General features: G+C 41.6%; 1 protein-coding gene across 3 annotated transcripts; it reads right to left on the bottom strand.

Moving 5' to 3' along the window:
- Window positions 1–1,765: 1,765 nt before the first annotated feature.
- On the bottom strand, window positions 1,766–17,819 carry STOM (stomatin). 3 transcript variants are annotated; one of them, XM_037399591.1, is made up of 7 exons: window positions 17,661–17,819; window positions 9,505–9,608; window positions 8,527–8,599; window positions 7,566–7,648; window positions 4,571–4,774; window positions 3,943–4,077; window positions 1,766–2,136 (listed from the first exon to the last, which is right to left on the bottom strand). In XM_037399591.1, the coding sequence occupies exons 1-7, from the start codon at window positions 17,716–17,718 to the stop codon at window positions 1,942–1,944; spliced, it is 852 nt and encodes a 283-aa protein (XP_037255488.1). In that variant the 5' UTR covers window positions 17,719–17,819; the 3' UTR covers window positions 1,766–1,941. The 3 variants fall into 3 exon arrangements, with proteins under 3 accessions (XP_037255488.1, XP_037255489.1, XP_037255490.1); XM_037399592.1 differs by having other exon boundaries at window positions 17,670–17,818; XM_037399593.1 differs by lacking the exon at window positions 17,661–17,819 and adding an exon at window positions 15,719–15,739.
- Between the last annotated feature and the right edge of the window lie 512 nt (window positions 17,820–18,331).

The raw sequence follows: 18,331 nt of genomic DNA on the forward strand, positions 1-18,331 counted from the left end.
CAAGCTGTGCAGTTACTCTGTTTCCCACTTCAAGCCTGAGAGCACAGTAATGCTAATTACTACAGCTTTGTTAACAGTACCTCTCCCAGCAAAAAGTCAAGCTCTGCTTACACTACCTGAAGTACTGAAAACACACAGACAGGTTAGAGGAAGAAATGTTCACAGCAGAGGCAGAAAAGAAACTGTGCCAATTAGCTCAAGCCCTTCCAAGCCCTAACAGTGACAAAGGCACAGGTGAGCAGACCTTGTCCTCATCAAGATACCTGTTAAATACACAGCTGACTGTAGCAGAAAGTTGGTAAAATGAGTTAGGAACTTCATGCCAGCAGTGTGAGAAGGGCACTTAAATCATTGATCTTGGCTTTTTGTTTTCATTGCCACCTCCCAATAACTGAAGATGGTGATAGCCTAAAACACCTCCCCCCCATGCAGGCTCTCATGCTTCTCATTTTAATCTACTAAACAGGTACAAAATATGAGCACAGTTTAACAGGTTTCCAGCTTAAGGCTACGTAAACTGAAGATTACATGCTTTTGGTATAAGCCCTCAGTTTGACAACAAATGGTACACATCTTCAGAAACAGCATCAAACAAGTTAAATCACTGATTTGTTAGAACAGATACATACACAGCACAGCATCTTCCATTAAATGTCACCATGCCCTGCTCGTTACAGAGATGTTACGTCCTAGAGGAAATAAGGTTTTAAATCTGGATAAAATGCAGGGGTCAATACTCTGGCTTTTTAAAATCATTTTTAAGAGAGAAAGGGAAGAGGCAGACCCAACAACGTTTTAGTGCTTTAAAGCAACATTGAATCCATACAGGCACGCCACCCTAACAACAGAACAGCCTATCGGGACTGCAAGCATGTTGTATCCATAACTACGGCATGTTTATGCCATTTCTGTGCAGCAGAACAGAGATGGAAAGTTCCACCAACAACTGTTTCTCATGAACAGGGGACTATTTTAGGGTATGAGCCTGATTTTCAGAAATACCCAGCATAGTCTCAACTCCTCTATTAACTTCCATTACTTTTCCTTGCGTAAGCGAGAGAATCAGTCCACACGACAGTGATCTGCTGACTTTAACCCACAGAGCCACACTCCAAGAGAACAGTTAAGGCTGTTCCACTTCCCTTGCAGGGCAACAGACCCATTTATTTATTAAAAGGAATACTTCTCTTTCCAGCTGTTGGAGCATGTCATCCTCAGCACAGCTCGTTTTATACACTATTTGAAAACAGAAGGGTATAGATTAAAGGTGTCCCATCCGGGACAGTATGGATACATGCTTGTTTAAGACCACCATCTGCTTGTACTCATTTCGAGAGGTTTTCCATTTCAAATATTTGGATTGTCTATAGTTGTTGCAGAATGGCTGTGTGATCATGGCCATGACTCCCTTAAAGATCTTTGTGAAACAAAGTTAGCGAAAGTTAGCTGAAGCAGGCCTTGCAGCTATGCTGAGGCATGCTGATAAGGAAGCTGAGAAAAACACTGACCTTGTGCCTAATGTTCTAAGTAACTTTGAGGAATTCGCGTAGACAAGAGAGGAAAAAAAAATATGTAGCTAGCTATCCGCAGAAACCGCAAGTAGGAGGACGTATGAAAATGTAACCCTTTAGAGCTTAGCCAATCAGCAGATGACTAGTAGGCATAATTAACTGGAACTGTATATAAGACATAATCGCGCCGTAATAAATCGAAGCTTGCTTTATGACTCATATTGAGTCGGCTGCTTGCTTCCCCTCGCTCGTCATATAGTCACAAACATTACATTTTAGTTTTAAAACACACTTAGTATAATAACATAGGTTCCTAGGCAAATCTGCTTTGTTAACACCACAAGCTGTAACACACAGGGAATTCACTGTTGCAAGCATTCACTGTACCAAAACCCCCCAGACCCTACCCCAAACCTTCTCCTCTCTCCCCCTAGTGATTTGCATCCATGATGCCCTGCAGCATATTTATGGGCAATGGGAAGACGATGGTGGAGTTCTTTTCCGCAGCAATAGTAGTCAAAGTCTGCAAATATCGGAGCTGAAGAGCAGCAGGGGACTCCGTGATAACCATGGACGCCTCTTTCAGGGCCCTGGAAGCATTCATTTCACCCTCAGCTGCAATTACCTGGGGAAGAAACATGGATAAAACCGAGTTAATTCCGGTGCAGTAATTAGAGATCTGTAGGATGACTTCATCCGTATGTCATATACCAAAGCCACTGCTCTCACTTTGATCATGTGACCTTCCCTCACCACATTCTTTCACCAGTTCTGCCTTTTCTCTCGCTCAGACATAGGCTACTCCTGAGCACTTTCAAGGCCCTGTGTCTTCCTCCCTTTCAGTATCAGGATGCCAGATGACAAAAGCTGGCACCATGTCTTGAAAATGCAACACGTGCACTTGTTTTCAAAAACTGCTTTTGTGCTTCTTTCAGCACTGCCTCTCAAAACTCCCCATATACTTAAATCTGTATTTTTCTGTATCTACAAGGGCCTGACAGAGGAATGGCTTGTTTCTTACTGGGGAAATACCTGTTTATTCCCTCTTTCTTTTTAAGTATAAGCTCATTAGGAACAGATTTCTGTACAGGAAAGGCCCTTCTGCATGGGGACAACAGAAAAGTTTTCCAAATATTTGTAAAGGATGGCTGGACTGGAGGGTGGCACTGTTACAACAGGTAAGTTACTGGTGAAGCAATTTACATATGTGTCAGCACACGCAAGTGCCTATTTCCCTACAGAGTTCTACTTGCAAGGGCACAATATTCTGTGAAACAACAGAATAAATAATAATAGTAAAAAATAATCACAAAGTAATTAAGCTTAAAAAAATAAAGGCAGAAGTCAATACTTGAAGCACTAATGTAGACTCAAAGATCTTTTCCTGGGTGTACTACCAGCTTCACATTCAATAATGGACAGCTGAAAAGTCTAATGAAATTCAGTTTAGCATTTATTTCCCATGAAAATAAACCCCAAATTTTATAACCTAAACACAGGTTAAAGTTAATGAAACTCCTAATTAATGGTGGACATGAAAATCTGTCATATTATGTGCATAAAAATCATTCCTGTGTGAGACAAACAACATAAGATTAGATGTAATTTTCATGCCATTAGATGAACTCTGGTAAACTTCCCTCTGCCAAGACAGACTTTTAGTATTTCGAATGCAAGTTCCATTTTTCTACAGGCAGGCAGCTCAACAAACCACTAACACCTATCAGAAACCCCCATCTATCAGTTTAGTCTACCAAAAAGGGGGTTTTGTTTGTTTATTTTTTAAAAAGGGAATCTACAGTTGCATCTATGGAGGTAAAATTTAAGTTTTCAAGACAGGATTAACAAATCACCAGAGGAGAAAACCACAGGGCACAGAACACTAAGGGAGACAGCTAACTTGCTTACTCCTAGAAAAGCACAGCTCTAACTGTCCCTGAGGATTTTTATTCCAAACTTCAATATTTAGTATCACCTCCCACCTCAGAAGGGAAAAAGATCTCATGACCAACTGATCACTGGTCAGCTTAAGGGTGACAAAAGTATTAACAAGCTGGTTAATTTCTCATATGCAGTAACAAACAGAAAACAAAGCACTTGCCTAAAATCAGGGCTAGTCAGGCAAAATCTGGAAGTAAGTTTGGCTTCTAATTCACTGCAGGCTCCAGCTAATAGCCTTGACATTGTTCTGTTTATGACTTGTTCTTGGAGCGTCGAAAAAAACTGAGATTCTGTGTTTTTGAAGGAAACTGCACCCACATGAACCACAATGAAATAGAACAAGCACCCAGACAAATCCACAAAAACCTCGCCCTGCACTCCTATTTGCTACAACACAATCTGGCTGAGAATATTCATCTTCTACATCACCACGTTTAATTATTCATGAAGGAAAAAAAACCCCAACAAACCCACATGTTGATGTTATTACCTTAGCTCTCGCCTCCCGGGCAGCTTCTGCTTCTGCAGCCATTGCTCTCTGCAGCTGGACAGGCAATTTCACATCCTTGATCTCCACACGTTCCACCTTAATGCCCCAATCATCTGTTGCCTCATCAAGTGTGGCCTATATAAGGCAAGACAATTAAGTTAAGCCATCTACCTGGCTGCAAAATAACATCCCAATTTGAAGGACGACCAATCAGCCAAATGTATTATCTTAGAATTTTTGGACTTTAAAGGCTTCAGTGTTTACATTGTCATTTGATAATTATAAAAGTGTAACTTTTAAACTAACAAAAAAACTTAGAGCTTGATTAATATATTGAAGAAATTCCGTGGCATAATTTCCCTCAACAGCACAATGATCCAGGGAAGCCCTCCTCTCCTGTAGCCCTCATTCCCACCTGCGAGCTCCACTGGTCCGTCATTACTTTAGTCACTCATTTTTATTCTGCAGAATGCCATCCCAATAGCTCGTGATAGCATTTTGCCGAAAGCTTCAAATCACAACTTGGTTTATCACTTGGAAGGTAAAATAAATCCTGGCCTGCAAGTTATCCATGGGGTTGCTGCTTAACTGATTGTTTGATGGACTGCTTAGGTAAAGCTGCTCATACCTGCATGCTGTGCGCAATTTCTTCACGATCAGAGAGAATCTGAGAAAGGTTTTTGGTCCCCAGAACATTCCTCAAAGTAGTCTGTGCTAAAAGACGGGTGGCCGAGTCAGCATTTGTGATATTTGCTACAGCAAGGGTGGCATTTTGAACTCTGTAATAAACCACTCCATCTACATTAACTGTCACAGAGTCCTTGGTCAGGATCTAAAAAACAACAAGGAAAGCATATTAAAATTTGGTAAGTATATGGTTAATTATAATAAGAATTATGTATTTGTTTTATCTGACAAAATCCCTAGTTTTTCCATGGTAAAACAGATGTTTTCAAACTGTCTTGAAAACAAAAGTTCTTACAGGCACATGCTGCATGTGAATATGTCTATGTACAGCTGCACAAACCTTCCAGTACAGCTCTGCAAAGCAAACTATGGGATTAGAACACTTCTCATGGAAAAATATATTCCATTAGCTTTGCCATAATGTTATTTCTAACTCCTTCAAATTCACAGAGGGATCTGCAATTTGTACAAGTGACAGGAAAAAAAAAAATCAGAAATAATTTACACCAAAATACATATGCTCTTTCACCTGGGAAACTTTAACCTCTTATTCTGAAACTAGCAATGCATCACAACCAGGTAGGTACCCCCGCTATATTTCAGTGAGGCTCATCATTACAGATGGGTAAGAGGCAGACTGACTGTACAGGAACGCAAAAGGCATGCAGTGAAGGACTGAGGTAACAGAAAAAGGCTCCAAGAACATGAGCACTCAAAGTTATTTTGTTTAAATGCAGCGATGGGGATATGTGACCACTACATTCAAAATGGGTTAAAGCACTCTAGGAGCACGTACTGGAAACATTGATGAGAGAGGGTCATTTGTTGGTTCTGTACAGAGAAAAGGCTAATAACGAGTATCATTGGAAATACAGGACGCATTAGATTTTTACCTGTATTTAACTTCAGTCACAAGACTATTGATTTAGCAAGACTTAACTCTGCAGGTGCGTTGGTTTATAAAACAAATGCAAAAGCAGGCAAGACAAGAGGGAGTGTATTTCAGCTGCACTTTCAAAGAACCAACACAAAAGACACTCTGCCATACCACAGGTGTGACTGTAGCTGAAGGCAGTTCCCAATTACTGCTTATTCCATAGCGTAGGAATGGCCAACACTAGAGACTCTAGCACAGCACAGCTGTGTAAGTTAACTCTGAAGAACTGCAGAAGCTTTGTGAAAAAATATGTTAATGTATAATGAAGCTTAGAGACAGAGAGCCATGCCCATGAGATATTTTAGAAAAGACTGGAAGGTTTCACTGAAGTACATCTAGCTACTTAAAAAAATTGGTTTTTCCTGTCCCAAGGGCCTGATGTATTTCCACTGCATGGATGTCAGCCTTACTTCAACGTTTAATTAGAAATATCGCTGTTACTATCCAGAAGTTCACTGTCCTCCTTGGAGGTACCTGTGATTGCCACCTTGTGCTACTAAATGAATATGTGGTGATTTCTAGACAAGTTGCAGAGGAAATCCAATTTGTGAACATCCTCAGAGCTTGATTCAAGCGATATACTGAATTTAACACTTGTATCTTAAGCAAAGGATGTACTTGCAAAGATAAAGACAGATATTCTTGAAGGCTTAGAGGCAGGTACACCAGAAAGAAGCATTAATATTAATTATATTTTAAAGTTAAGTTAAAAAGAGATTGAAGTATGCCATATGACCATAAGAAGAGGTGTCCTAATTCCATGCTAGACAATTACTATTACGTTATTTGAAGACAGAGAGATGCGAGTTACTTAAACTTCAAGACTTACCTGCTCTGTCCTTCCCCAAACTACCTATTTTAGCAGGCTTTTCATAACAGCTTAAGATAAATGAAGAATGAGTAACATGCACAGAAATGAAGTTGTGCAAATAAAAATATATTTCTGCTTTTACCTACAGAACACAAACAAACCTAAATCCATAAGCTTAATTTAATCAAGTCAAAAAAACCCTGTAGAACTGATGTTTTCACTAATGGCACATCAGCAGCTGCAAGCACATTTTGCCTGCCAGTGATTAGGTTTCTACCAATTACGTTTTAGAGTGTACCATGACAGTTGCCATTTGTCTAAATCTACAACTAATGATGAGCAATAAACCGACTAGCAAATATGACAGGAAACAGATGCACCAGACAGGCTGCGTCAAGCATCTTTGTCTTCCAAAATACACTAGATACATGAGGGTGACAGTTATAATCATCATCATACAATTGTTCACTAACTTATTTTTACAGGGCTAGTTGTTTTTTATTATCCTCTTATCCATTGAGCTGGCATCACTGAGTTTAGCTAGCTTAATACTGTGGAGAGTTTCTGCTAAAAAATTAAGATGTCAAAGGAAAACCAGACTAGAAATAGAAGGGGTTTTTTTGTTCTTTAGGACCTCCAAACTGAAGGACATCAGAAGACATTAGGTGTGGTACATCTTCCTCCTGCTCCTGGACACGGCAGGACATAGAAGCAACATGCACACAAAACTCACAGAAGGGAGCAGACCATTACTCTGAGTTGCTATTAATAACATTTGATGTATATAATAATTTCATCCCATTATTTTAGCTAGTGCATATATCTAGATAAATTGGCACAGGATCACTGCTGCTTCTGGAAATCTTCCAGATTTCACAGAAACAATTACAGAATGTTGCATGCAGTCCAGCAGCCTTCATTCCAAACCCCTCCCATTCTAGCTCTTAGACAGTATTAAGTTATCTTATCTAGTCCTTAGAGGACAGCGTCATTTGTTTTCCTCCAGTGATCTTCTCTTACAGAATGGTATTACCAAAGGATGTATGTATTCTCAGAATACACAGAACCTGCACAAGAAATCTACAGTAAAACTAAATGCCACACAATACCAAGAGGGAAAAAGGAGAAAGTGCAAAAAAAAAATATCAAAAAACACTTTAGCAGATACAAAGGCAAATGCAAACTCACCTCTTGGGGAGGAATATCAAAAGAGATGGTCCTCATATCAACTTTGATGAAGCTGTCTGTGCAGGGCAGGACAAAAAACAAACCTGGACAAAAAAAATCATTCAAGAAGATGTGAAAATAGGTCATTAAAACAGATGAAACTTGCTACTGAAATAAGCTTACATCCAACCACTGTAGCTGTATAGCACTCTCTGTAATGAGCTCAGCAGCATGTTCATTAGTGGCTTTTAAACCAGAGTAAGATTTTCAAAAAAGTATGCTAAGAAACCTCAATTTATTCAGGACTAAATTATTTAGAGATCTTTAACATTTGGAAAAAAGAAACCCAGAACTGTTAACAGTTACTTTGGAAAATTTGTTCCCCACAGTTACTTGTGGGGCCTAATTCCGGCAACCAGAAACTGTCAACCTCTTTCTTCTGGTGGATCACTGTAATTCTTGCAACTTTACAGCAATGCAGAAGTATTGCAAAATCTGGATGAAAATGAAGAAAGAAGTTATTGCCCTTCCCGTCACTTTGAGCAGCAGGAGCAACAGCTGAAAATAACATTCTTTCAGATCTCATCAGAATTTCTAATGTACATAGGAAACTTTTCAAAACTATCACATAATTTAATTGCTTCTATATCTTTGAAGAATACTGAGGCTTTCAGACCATTTGGGTTTTAGCTGACATACTAAACTTCTTTTTGAAAATAGCTCATTTGATACCATTATTCCTGTCTTTATATTCTGTGCTTTTGATTCTATCCGAAGACCACGCATTAACTAAGGAGATCTGGGTAAGGCTCACAGATAATTCATTTACCACCTTCTCCATATAAAGTAACATATCCTCTTACTGGAAGTTACAAAACTCTTGAGAAATCCATTTGCCAGTCTAATGCAATGTCTCTAGACAGTTATTAATTTGCCGATGACTTAATTAGAACAAATATTAAGGATGCTCTCCAAGACATACCTGGTCCCTTTGCTCCCCCTTTTAAGATGCGTCCAAGTCGGAATATGATGGCTCGCTCGTATTCCTTTATAATCTGTAATAAACGTTGGATGTCACACAAGAGTTTCCAGAAGCTGTATGATGGATTCCAAACTACACATACATTAGTCTAAAACAGTCTTGAGTCTCTAATGTAAATACCTTTCTATCCTGGCTGCTTTTGAGAATCTTAGCCTAACGTTCACTGTCAAAAACCCAAGCAGCAAAAGGAACAAGCTGGACAACAGTCCGCAATAAATACTAGTCAGACTGTGGCACCATCTATCAAAAGCAGAAGCTACAGCAGAAGCAAGGCACATCATCTGCGCAGGACCAAGCACTAGAAGCAGCCGTCAGGAATATCCTGGCAACAACAAAGCCAAGTGCAGTGTATGTGACCCAGCAGGGGGTTTTCCAGCTCTTAATTCTGGTATGTTAGCCAAAACAAAGCAGGAGCTACTTCCTCCAGTCTAGAAACTGAGAACATCAAGCTCAGAGTGACCACAGATAACACAATCTCTACAAATCTGTCACATACAGCCACATACATGTACACACATATATTTATATTTACATCATATTTATACACATACATATATAGGGAGAGATCTCTTAAAAAAAAAAAAAAAAATCAGTCCTCCTAGAGTAATTATGCATTCTTGCAATTACTCTGATCTTCCAAACAATCTTACATACTAATGACAACTGGGTAGACTTAATAAAGACATCAACACAAAAATAATTTTGACTAAACAGTATAATAGCACTTTTTTCTTTGCTTTGAAGATCAATGCATTGAAATATTGGGGTTTGCTATAACTGTCTGTTACACTTCAAGAAAGGCAGAATGAGATTAATTTGTGTTTAAAACAAACAAATAAAATAAAGAACAATAATAAACACTAGGAAGCTTCTGCATTGCTTAAAGTCTTAATCCAACCCAGGAGTGAACAACTTTACCTTTATGCACATCCAGATTGATACAGGAAACGTAATAATAGTGAAAAAAAGTGAAGTGATCACCAGAATCCATCCGCACAAACCAAGGCCAGTATCAGCATCATCTGCAAGAAAAGAGCAGAACTTTTCACATTTTTAAAAGCAAGAGTGCCTGTTAAAGAAAGCGCCTACAACTGGATATTTATGTTGACTATTCCTGAAGTAAACCACTGTTAGCACTACTCCTCCAGCCAAACTCATTAGGTTTAGATCAGAAACCAAATTAAAAGCCAAATTCTGCTTTCATTTTCACTAGTCTCTAGAAGTTGCAAATGTGGCAGTTTGTCCCCAGCTGCATGCCAGGTCCCCATCAAATGCGCTCGATCACTCCCCTCCTCACTAAACGGGGAGAGAAAACACAACAAAAGGCTTGTGGGTAGATAAGGACAGGGAGATCACTCAGGAATTGCTGTCACGTTAAAAAAAAAAAAACAACAAACAGATGCGACTTGGGGAAAATTATTACCATTTAAAACAGAAAATACACCTTCTCCCACCCCTCTCTTGTTCCTGGGCTTAACTTAATTCCCGATTTCTCTACCTCCTCCTCCCAAGCAGCACAGGGGAACAGGGGAACAGGGAACGGGAGCTGTGGTCAGTTTAGCACACGTTGTTTCTGCCACTCCTTCCTCTGCTTCAGCATGGGGTCTCTCCTATGGGAGACAGTTCCCCATGAACTTCTCCAACACAAGTCCTTCCTGTGGTCTTCAGTTCTTCACACACTGCTCCAGCGTGGGTCCCTTCCATGGGGTGCAGTCCTTCAGGAACAGGCTGCTTCAGCGTGGTTTCCCGGCAAAGTCACAAGTCCTGCCAGCAAACCTGCTCCAGCCTGGGCAACTCTTTCCATGGGTCCACAAGTCCTGCCAGCAAACGTGCTTCAGCATGGGCTGTGCACAGGGTCACAGCCTCCTTTGGGCATCCTGCTGCTCCAGTGTGCAGTCCACCATGGGCTACAGGTGGATATCTGCTCCACTGTTAACCTCCAGGGGCTGTAGCAGAACAGCCTGACTCACTGTGGTCTTCACCATGGGCTGCAAGGGGGAATCTCTGCTCTGGTGCCTGGAGTACCTCCTCACCCTCCTTCTTTGCCAACCTTGGTGTCTGCAGAGTTGTTGCTCTCATATATTCTCACTCGTCTCTACTGCTGCAATTTTTTGCGCAGATTTCCACCCCCTCTCCCCCTTCTTAAGTATATTATCACAGAACCGCTACCACTGTTGCTGATTAGCTTGGCCTTGGCCAGTGGCGGGTCCATCCCAGAGCCGGCTGGCATTGGCTGCTGGATGTGAGGGAAGCTTCTGGCATCTTCCCACAGAAGCCACCCCTGTAGTCCTCCCACTACCAAAACCCTGCCATGCAAACCCACTGCAGCAAGATAGCTGAGGGCAGAATGTGGTCCAAGTAACATTTACGCAGAATTAAGTATGCTAACATTTAAGTATAGGGTCTCAAATGACTTCTTCTTCCCCAGTTTTCTCTAGCAGAATGACCAGTCAGCCCCAGTAGAAATCCTGTTCTTTTATTGTCTAAGTCAGTCAGAGGAACACTTGCTTAATGAGTTAGAAGCAAATACCCCATAGTCTACCAACTCCAGTGACAGGACATTTAGAATTTGCTTTATGTTCCAGCTGTCATAGGTGCAGATCTAAGAAAATCACAATTCTCAGAACTGTTGTATCTAGGAAGTAGGATAAGATACGGTGCAAGATTTGCCGGACATGAAATAAAGTCTCTATAAAGCACTTCTTGGCCAAAGACTCCTTATGCTTAGAAAACAAATGTGATAGTTCTCCGTTGTGAAATGACACCAACTGAAGGTATTTCCAGACCCAGCAAATAACAAGAGCTAGCGGTTTCAAATACTACACAGCTAAAAAAAGAAATGCATAGCAACAAACTGCGGACGTGCTGGGAAGCATTCATAAAGCTATAGGAAGTTTCTTATCCTGCCAGCTAAGACTCCTAACAGGCTGCCAGGAGCCCACTGCCAAGTGGGGACATCCCAGGGTGAAACCGAGCACTCACAAGCGTCGCAGTCCTACTGGGGAGATACTGGCATTCATCTTTCTCATTCCATCCTTTAAAAAACCAAAAGTATGAAGTGTCAAGTAGCACCCACAAAGCTCAGAAAAACACAGTTCTCACATTTAGATGAAAGAATGTTGCTTCAGGAGCACACTCCCTGATTTTGCTGAACTGTACATACTCCCTTACAGTGCTGCAAATATGCAAATGTTATCCTGACTTGATCAATCCCACAGATAGTTGAAGGACTGGACTCCTGTTATTTAATGGACTGCATTTACCAGCTTGTTTAGAAAGAAACTGCATTAAAGAATCTAGAAGTTTTACTTTAGTTCCACCTGGAATTACATAATGACTTGTTTTCTGTATTCACCAAACACACCTACAATTCAAACTACAAAACAAAACTGGCCAGTTATAAAATACAAGTCTCAGTCTCCACCCTAACCAGTTATTTTAAGTAGAACCCACTTCATTATAAAGCAAAGTGTTGATTTTGAAAAAATATCCATTGATTTTAATAACCAGGACACAACTAAGCATTTTATTGTGCGCACAAGTGAACTCAGCATTAGCAGTGGTACACATTGGATAGAGAATGGAGACAGATCACTCCTTAGACATCGCTAACCTTGAAAGTGAGCAATAGCAAATAACAGTATATATTTTGCAAATTTAGATCCACAATATTTGACTGAAGTCAAGTCATAGAAGTCAGCAAAATAACTGGGAACCAACACTGCAGTTTCCAGTTCTATTTTTCACTGATGGTGGGTCTTAGAGCTACTCTTAGCTTTCAAGTAAGATTGACTATAGAGGTGGTGGAGGATAATCAGTTTTTGTCTCATACAGTATCTTGAACTTTGTAACATTACTCAAAGCTTCTGAAGCTGGTTGGCTATCTTATCTATAATTTATATCCATGTCACACACCAGTATAATAACCCTCAGGGCCACATCATATCATGTGTCATTTTAAAGTTCCTCTATGGAAAGTTACCTAAATATATTGCCCCACAGGTTTATTATTAAATAACAGAAATATCAGATTAAAGAAGTAATTTCCAGGACTTATGAAAGTCAAGGAAAGGCATTACCTAATATAGCGGTACTGAGCAGCTGTAAGCATTAAGCAACACCTATAAACTCATTACCAAAGGGAGCATTACCTTTCATTTAGCCAACATTACCTTTCATTTAGCAACCAAGTATTAGTCAGCCTAAAACCATAAAAAGTATTCACAATCTACATTGATAAGGAGGAAAAGCCTCCTTCTCTCTTTTAGTTAACAACTTTTATAACCTAAAGGAGCCGAGGAGGATCCTGCTTCAGTTCTACTCTACAGTTTAACATCATCTTCACCATCACCCATCTACCTGCTCTACAGAACTACAGCATGGAAAAAAAATAAATATCCATTTGCTTCCCTGTTGAACATGAAGCTAGAAGTCACAACTCACAATGTATAATTTCAAAACTGAGTAAGTGCACACTTTCTTTAGCAACAATGATTGTCCCGCAATGTGGTGTATTTCACAATACAAAAAGCGAGAGAGATGCTGTCTTGTGAAAAACTGTATGAAATACAAGAAACATGCTTGGCATCTGTGGAATGAGCTTTCTTATTGCAATTTTTTAAGATCTCATTCACAGGACTCTGATAACTTCATCAACAGGCCATCCTTGCCAGATTTCTCAGTCACGCTTATTGACAGCGGATGCTAAATAGCAGCTAGTTCAACAGCACTGAAATGAGACTGGCAGAGAGGGAGGGTGCTGGTATAAAGTGCAGCCTCAGATGTGCCTCTTGCAGATGATGTGTATCTCTGCTCACCCAATGTGCTGAAAAAAAGAGGTTTTACACCTCACTAAGTGCTGCTTACAGTATACTGCTTCCCAGCCCTCTGTCACCCATCACATATGTGAACCCTTTAATAGAGATAAATATCTTTCTTTGTGGCAGGCAGTGTCAAAGAACATTTCAAAGATAAATCTTTTCACTAAGTCCCCACAAAACAACTACAGAATTACTGAAAACAGACTTCCAGCATATTTTCTGATGCAGAGGCAAAGCACAAATAAAAAGTTTGTCTTTTGTTTCTTAGCTACATCTGTAGCATTCAAGATTAGCCAAAGAGAACTGGAGTAAGAAATAAGGAAAAATGGTTTTGTAGTGAGATTTCTGCCTGGGAACTAGAGAACTGGGTTTTGCTTCTCCCTAAGCCAGACCCCCCATGTGATGCTTCTGATACCATTATACAATCAAACTCAAAAACGAAAAATGCAATTTACTCCTCTGAAAGAAAAAAATCCCAGCAAACCAAAACCATCAACAAAACCAAAATGTTTCTCATACAACAAATGCATGATTATTAACAATAATTGCTGGGGATATATATTTAAATATTAATATACTGTAATGTACGCAGCTGCTGAAAAAGCAATGAGAAAAACAATGTAATGGCTTAAAAAAAGACACCACCTAAAACTTAAGATCATGTTAAAAATGTAGAGTACACAGCATTTTCTCCATCACTATTGGTGTTGAGAGCTGTCCCTCACTTTAAAGGTGTTACGACTTATGGAGACAAGGCCTAGAAAATATAATCAGATAAGAAAATGCCAAATTGATGACTGTATTGCATCTGTTACTATTAACTGCAGAACTAGTTTTAATGATAGGAATAATTTATATTAAGAAATAGTGATGAAGACATGGAGTCCATTTCAACTACTCTGTTGGTCGTGAAAAGATGCTCAAAGTCCCACCTATGCCAGAACGAGCCCAACTCCACCATCTCTAACCACTCCACTGAAATTTTCTTGGAAGTTAAAAAGCAGACAAGACCACAACTTGAATTGATAGCAGGCTGTTGGCAAGCAAATCAAGGCAAACAATTAAAAAAAAAGCAAAAATTCTTGAGCAACTGTGCAACTTGAAGGCATCTGCACCGTAGCACATTGCTGCTTTTAACAGTCCTGCTCAACTTTTCATGTGACTTGTAATATTTCAAAATACATCACTAATATCTCCTAGTTTATTTCCTTTCCTTGTAGGAAGACAGTATTTGTTTCATTACAAGATGAACCTCCACCCAATCTTGTTACTCCATCAATCTACAGTCATCCTCTATGGCACTATCATATGCATGTGCAGCCACGTCAGGTACATCATAACTTTGGATCATTTCACATTAACAAAGAGGATCCCTTCAGGCCTGGAGATCCAGCATGATAACGAAGAATGGGGAAAATACACCCTGGTACTCAATTAATTAAAAGTCAAACTACTTTCAAAATAAGGGTGTTGCAGGCTCACCCAGTGCTATCACTAACATTCAAATTCCATGTTCCAGATATTATGTGCTCTTTTAGATATATATTTTTTTTTTTTAATTTTCCTGAAGAGGTTTTAAAGGTTCAAGTTTATTTCAATTAGAGTAGGGAATTGCAAAATATGGCATCATTCGAAGGGATTGAACACACAGACACCAGCTACTGCCTAGGCCTCTGATTAAAGGCAAAACCTGATTCTAATCTCAAGCAATTCACAACCATCGTCTTTTCTCTTAGAGACAGAGTTGTGCTTAGCATTTTTTGAGCAGAGAGATATATGCAATTAGCTGTTGCAATAACATGCTAAAGGCAGCACATGTGGAACAAAGCCAATTTTTTTTCCCCTAACAATGAGGGATTTCAAATTTGCAAAGAAATTACCAATTTCAGTCTGGAAAAAGCACAATTAAACATAGGAATATGAACTATAAAAAACCAGAAAGCCTGGAAGTAAATCACAGCAACTTGAAAATAAGTAGTATTAGTATTTTAATATTTTATTAAATACAAATGTTTAATAACCTCTCTTTCCAACTTCAGCTATCGCAAATAGCTATGATTTAAAACCAGCTACTGACATAGAAGAGTTGCAAGGCTTAATTATAATTTAGCCATGAACTAGTTCTCCATGCTACAGATGCTGATGAGGCACCAACAGCTGGAAGTCCATTTTTAACATGCGGTAACTCTAGCAACTCAGCTTCAGTTCCCTCTTGCTTGATTTTCTAAAGGGCCAAACACTCTGTTTACAGCTTCATTTCAAATACTTGTGACATTCTTGCTTTTTAGTATCAAGATATTAAAAATTCACACCTGGAACTTAATCAAAGAAGTCTTACTCGTGGACAGTCTGCAACAGATTACATACCTCTTTAGGAAATAAACCACAAGGAGAAAGAATAATTAAAAAAAAATTAACTGAATCACCCTTCAATCCCTTTAAAGCTGACCAGAACAGTTACCGTTACTTTAGCCGTTACAAAATAGAATAGTCTATTCTTCAGATAGAATAAATTATCACTTGGATCATCAAACTGTATTAACAATTTATAATAAACACTTAGTGCTGGAGGCTGAGATAGAAGGGGGAAGTTCTCGTTACTGCTTGAGGTGTGGCATACACTGCATTTGCAATTAATTTTCTTCCACTATGCAATCCGAACAAGCCCATCACTGTCAAAGAGCAAAAATGTGCCAGACCCCCAGGTCCCTTACGGGAGGAAGGGACCTTCTCCCACAAGTGTGCAAACAACCTACCAGATTTAAACCAAAACACGCATGAAGGATCAACTGGACTGAAAACAAGGCAAGCAACACTAGATAAAGATCTCCACTGTTGTGCTGCTCGGTCCACTGTCCAAGAATGACTGAAGGTGTTTTTCCAAGACAGTTATTCAACTGCTAATTAGCAAACAATCAGGAATAATAAGGAATACTACTTTCAATGAGAACTAAATGTCTTTTCAGATGCTTCTCAAAGCATTTCACATGGGAAATAGCCAAAATTATTACATGTAATAACCAGAATACAGAAACTTATGACAAAAAAAATTGGTAGCCAGCTTTAGCCTCCAAAACAACACCTCACACAGTAACTACAGAACAACCTCAGTAGCACATGAACTGAAAAGTTTGCAGAGTCCCAGACAAGGTCAGCATCAGAGTAACCACTGTTAGGTATTAATAACTAACATACTCACAGAATGAAACGCAGATCCTCTCCACGGATACAAGAACTAGCATGTGCCATTAGGCACAGGGCCCAGATAGATCTGTGGTTATTTATACAACAACTCAGATTACCTAGCCAAAGCCTTCATATTTAAAATGATCTTATAAATATATTTCCATCTCCAATGGCAGATAACAATAACGTAAAATAAACCGTGACTGTTCTGTAGTCTGTTTCTGAACGATGCAAGTAACAGGAAAACCCTTCAGCTTGTGGTGACAGACACTTGTATTTTTTCAGTGCATCATCTCTAAAACTTCCTGACCCGGATTACACCCAACACCTACCAACTGAAAGGTCAAAACCCGCTAGAATAACGATACTAGATAGATAGGAAGTGAAAATTAACTATAGCTTCATGCCCCACTTGAGGAAATATATTTTATTTTTTTCTTCAGTCACACTTATCTACCGTTCCGCTCAAGTGAAAAGCACTGATGGTGTAATCAATCAGTCCCCAAATTCTTTCTGTTCTCATTTACTGGTGCAGTGCCCCAGGGATTACTTCTGTTGACTCTGCTCTTAATCATTTGTTTCGCTTTCCCCTTAGTGATCCGAGTTACCGTACAGGAAACAAACCAACAGAAATCCCGTAAGTTAACGCAGCTGGGGCCAGCTCTTAGCCGTGCTCCTCAGTCCTCCGTGCGCCGTCTCCGAGGGGATGCGAGGCGGGAACGGCGGCACCGTCGGCCAGCGCCCCCCGCCGCGCCCCGCAGCCCGGGAAGCCGCTGAGGGGCTCGGCCTGCGCGGGGCCCCCCGGGGCGCTGGGGGCCGCTCCGGGGGAGGCGGCGGCCTCCTCGACGGGGCCCGCGGAGCTGCTGGGGGCCGAGGCATGCGGAGCGCTGCCCGGGAGGCGAGGCAGCACTGCTCCTCGCTCTTTCCGCGGGGTTAACTTTGGTGAAGGATCTGCAAACTTTCCTCAGCGACTCAATAAAATAAAACGGAAAAACGGGGAGAGACAGGAAGGCGCGCCCGGGCTCGGAGCGACCCCTGGGGAGAGCCCCCGTCCCCACTCCCCCCTACCATGATTACCTTGCGCCCGCCGGGACTTAGGCGGGACTGCCGCTTCGTGGTCTGTCATAGCCGCTGCCAACGTCCCTTCAGAGCTGCCGACAACGACAACGTCCCCTCAGAGATGCTGCTGCCGCCGCCGTCCCCTCAGAGGTACCGCCGCCCCGCTCGCGCCCCGCCCCGCCTTGCCCCGCGGGGCCAGGGTGGGGCTGCGGAGGTTGCGCGCCCCCCAGCGTCGCCTACCGCCGCCTGAGGGGACGAGGCGGCCTGAGGGGACGAGGCGGCCTGAGGGGACGAGGCGGCCTGAGGGGACGAGGCGGCCTGAGGGGACGAGGCGGCCTGAGGGGACGAGGCGGCCTGAGGGGACGAGGCGGCCTGAGGGGACGAGGCGGCCTGAGGGGACGAGGCGCGGGGGACCGCCGCCACGGCCGCCCCGCGCCTCAGCGGCAGGGCCCGAGTGGCGAGGGCCGGGCAGGACCTGGAAGAGGGCCGTGGAATGCAGGCAGGGAAGGGGCGTTAGCGGAGGCAGGGGTGCTGGGTCGCTGCAGCCGTGCCTGGCGCGGGGCAGGAGCGGGAACGGGCGCGTGAGGGAGGCTGGCGGGACCGGCGGGCGGCGGCACGGCTGAGGGAACCTGCCGGCGGGCAGCCCCAGGCATGGGGGGCGGCGGGGAATGTGGGGCTGC

The sequence above is a fragment of the Falco rusticolus genome, chromosome 9 (genome assembly GCF_015220075.1).
Source record: "Falco rusticolus isolate bFalRus1 chromosome 9, bFalRus1.pri, whole genome shotgun sequence".
In the NCBI taxonomy this organism is placed as follows: domain Eukaryota; kingdom Metazoa; phylum Chordata; class Aves; order Falconiformes; family Falconidae; genus Falco; species Falco rusticolus.

Excerpts from the sequence above, each read along its gene's own strand:
- STOM (XM_037399591.1), bottom strand. The coding sequence starts at position 17,718 with ATGACAGACCACGAAGCGGCAGTCCCGCCTAAGTCCCGGCGGGCGCAA. Across the intron at positions 8,600-9,504 it reads CAATCTGGATGTGCATAAAG|ATTATAAAGGAATACGAGCG; the intron begins GTAAAGTTGTTC and ends CGTTTATTACAG. Across the intron at positions 4,775-7,565 it reads TTGATATTCCTCCCCAAGAG|ATCCTGACCAAGGACTCTGT; the intron begins GTGAGTTTGCAT and ends GTTGTTTTTTAG.